At 61.1% G+C, this 3,356-nt stretch overlaps 1 protein-coding gene across 1 annotated transcript; it reads left to right on the forward strand.

Moving 5' to 3' along the window:
• Positions 1–215: 215 nt before the first annotated feature.
• Positions 216–1,939, forward strand: LOC475113 (lymphocyte antigen 6B-like). The gene is made up of 3 exons (XM_038555101.1): positions 216–377; positions 689–793; positions 1,192–1,939. Exons 1-3 carry the CDS (start codon positions 332–334, stop codon positions 1,344–1,346), a joined length of 306 nt encoding a protein of 101 aa, XP_038411029.1. The 5' UTR covers positions 216–331; the 3' UTR covers positions 1,347–1,939.
• Positions 1,940–3,356: the final 1,417 nt, after the last annotated feature.

Here is a 3,356-nt window from a genome sequence, read left to right on the forward strand (position 1 = left end):
CTCCACGTTCCGAGAGGCGCTCGGGGCTGCTGCCTCCTCTCAACCACCTTTGCCCCAAAGACCCCAGAAGGACCTAGTGAGTCCAGGCCCCCTTGCCTCTGCCCTTGGTGGGAGACTTGAGGGGCCCGCCGGGTGCTCCCTACATGACTTGTCTGAGCCTCCTCGGGTGTGGGTGCAGCTGGCAGGGGGAGCTGGGAGGCGTGTCCAGGACAGAGGTGACTGACTGGCCAGGGGAGGGGGAGGCGGGCTGGAGCCCACTGAGGAGAGTGCCAGCTACATAAGGGCCAGCCCAGCCCAGCCCGGAGCTCTCTGGGAGGTGCCAGGTGCCAGGATGAAGGCTGCTGCTCTGCTGGTGGTACTGCTGTGCTCAGGTGGAGGTGAGACCCGGGGGGCCGGGGGGCACACCTCTTCCCGGCCTTGTCTTTCCCACCCCCTGCCGTGTGTCTTCTGCTTCACTTTCTGACCGCTTCCTTGGCCCACCCAATTTCCTCCTCCAGGGGCCTCTCCTGACCTCCCTGGCTCTCCCTCACCTGCCCCTCCTCCCTGGAGCACCTTGATTCTGCACCCAAGTGTCTCCTGGCTCCCGGGCCCCGAACGGCAGATTGGGACCTGCCTCCCTTCCTGCCACGGCCTGGCCCTGGGGCTTCGGCACACTCGGGGGCTGACGCGGACCTCTTACCCTCCCCAGCCTGGGCCATAAGATGCCACAACTGCACGAACGATAACGGGAACACCTGCTCAGGACCTGTAGACTGCCCCAGCTACGCGAACGCCTGCGCTTCACAAGTGCAGAGTGAGTCCAGGCTCTGTCTTCCTAGAAGTTAAGAGGGTGCAGTGGGATTCGAAGACCTCGGCAGGGGTGGGGGCGAAGGACAGGTGGGCTACTACCACAGCCCAAGAGGTGTGACAAGTCTCACTCTACACAAAAAGCCTGAAGTTAGAAAAAATCCCCAGGGGGATTTCCTGTGAATCCAAGTGTGGCTTCACAGTGTGAGCCAGACCCTGGCCGCAAGGGCTCCAGCCAGGGGCGCTGCAGCCAGCACGGTTCCCTGGGCACTGCTGGGGTAGATGCCAAGGCGGAGAGGTCCATGGGCTCTCAGGACTCTAAGATAAGTCCATTCTGGGGTCAGGAGGAAGGTTCCAGTCACAGTCAGTGACCCACAGCTTCTGGATGTTTCTTCCATGTGACAGATATCAAACTGCCAGACCAGACGGTAGCCCTGGCAGCCAAGACCTGTGTGCAATCGTGCGAGACCCTCAATCCCATGCCATCCCGTGCTTCATCCAGAGCTTCAGTCAGCGATCTACATGTCCTCCATCTACTGTTGCAGCACCAACCTGTGTAACCGAGCTGGGGGCCAAGGGCCAGGGGCCACCACCGTGGGCCTGATGCTTGTGGCCAGTGTCCTTGTCACCCTCTTAGGGGCCTCCCTGTGACCCAGAGGTGCGGGACATGAGTGAGGCAGCACAACCCAGGACACCCAGACCCCTAAGCCCCTGTCCCCATCAGGCCGTCTGTGAGCTCGTAAATTGAGGACAGAGTACAGAGAAGGTGGAGGGCCTGGTGGGGTGGTCACAGAGGACCACGCCCATTTGCCCCAGATCTTCAAGGCCAACAGAGGCACCCCACCCCAGCACACCGACGCAGAGAACCTCCTGGAGTCTTTGGCTTTTTCTGGGTATCCTGCCCGGGGCCTTCAGCCATCGGTGCCAGACCTACCACGGTCCTCGGGGAGCTGCTCCCCCAGCTGTGCAGAGACTTTCCGTCCCCCTGGGTGGAGTGTGAACCCAAGGCCTGTCTTCCAGCCCAGAGCCACTGGCCAGGCTGGGGCTCCACCCGCAGCGTCCCCTTCCTGCGGCACTGCTTATCCCTGTCCGACCCCTGCCCACACCCCCCGCTTCCCCAGGAGTAGCTCTGGAATAAAGTTCATGCATGTCAGTCCTGCCTCAGCGTCTGCTTCAAGGGAACCAAACCTGAAACCCAGCTGCGGGCCCCACCACGACCTCGGAGCACAGGAGGAGAAGTGTCTTCTGTGCTGGGGTTCCAAGGTCTCTGGGCGGGTAACTCCTTCCGCCTTATGAAACCATTAAACAAAACCAAAAAGTGTGCAATTTGTGTGGTACCAAGGCAGGCAGACAGGAAGTGCTTGGGAGGCTCATCCAGGAGTGACATGGGTACCCTCTGGAGACAAGAAGGCCACGGTCCAGGGAGCCAGGATTTGGGCCAGCCAGAGCCCAGTGGCCTGGTAGCCTCCTCCTCCTCCTCCTCCTCCTCCTCCTCCTCCTCCTCCTCCTCCTCCTCCTTTCGAGCCAGTGGGGGTGAAGTCCCAGGGCTTTGGCTGCAGTTTCTTGGCAGGCCAGTGGGAGCACCTGCAATCCCAGGCACATTGCGTCCCCAGGCCCCAGAGTCGGGCCGGCAGAGAGGGTGGCTGTGGAGGCAGGAGGGTATCCTTCACGGCCCCCTGCACAGCAAGGAGAGCCGGGGCTCTTCCCAGGGACCTTACTAACCATGGGGGGAGAAGTCACTCAGGCCAGGGGATGGGGAAGGGGAGGTCTCGCCTCCTTTTCTCCTTTGATCCTGGAACAGCCTCTGCAAATCAGCCACCGCTGTTACTGTCCTGTGTGCTGAAGGGACCCGGGGAGAGTCTGAGTGCTGGTCTGCTCAGGCTGCTGTGACAAAGCACCGCCGACCAGGCAGCTTGCACACGGATTTATGGTCTCCTGGTTCTGGAGGCTGAAAGTCCGAGGCACCCCGAGGCCTCTCCCTCATGTGTGGCTGGTGTCTCCTCCCATGTCCTCATGTGGCCGTCCTCCTGGCTGTGTCTGTGCTTTCATTTTCCCTTCTTGTAAGGACACCAATTATATAGGTTTGGGCCACCCATAGGACCCCAGTTACCGTAATCATCTCTTTAAAGGCCCATCTCCAAATACAGTCAGCTTCTGACGTCCTGAGGGTTAGTACTTCGGTATCTGAATTTGGGAAGGACACATCCAGGCCGTCATACAGGAGGAGTGACGGTCTCAATGAACTCCAAGCGAAGACTTGCCAGGTTCTCATGGGCACCTGTGCCAGAATGAGGACGAGGGGCTGCTTATGCTCGGCAGGAGCAGGAAGGCCCAGTCCTGCGAGTAAAAAAATTAATCTTGTCCCAGGGAGGCCCGGCCTCTGCCCTCGGCTGCGGGGGGGTCGCCGCCGAGCCCGTGAACACCCTGAGTCCAGGTGTCCTTGCTTTCCTGGGGCTCTGGGCTGCACGACATGGGCTCGGCCTCCCGAGGGGCTGGACGCTGAGGTCAGCCACGCAGGCAGCCGACCAGGTCCACGTGAGGGAAGCCCCACAAAGACCTGGGACACCAGG

The sequence above is a fragment of the Canis lupus genome, chromosome 13 (genome assembly GCF_011100685.1).
Source record: "Canis lupus familiaris isolate Mischka breed German Shepherd chromosome 13, alternate assembly UU_Cfam_GSD_1.0, whole genome shotgun sequence".
NCBI lineage: Eukaryota > Metazoa > Chordata > Mammalia > Carnivora > Canidae > Canis > Canis lupus.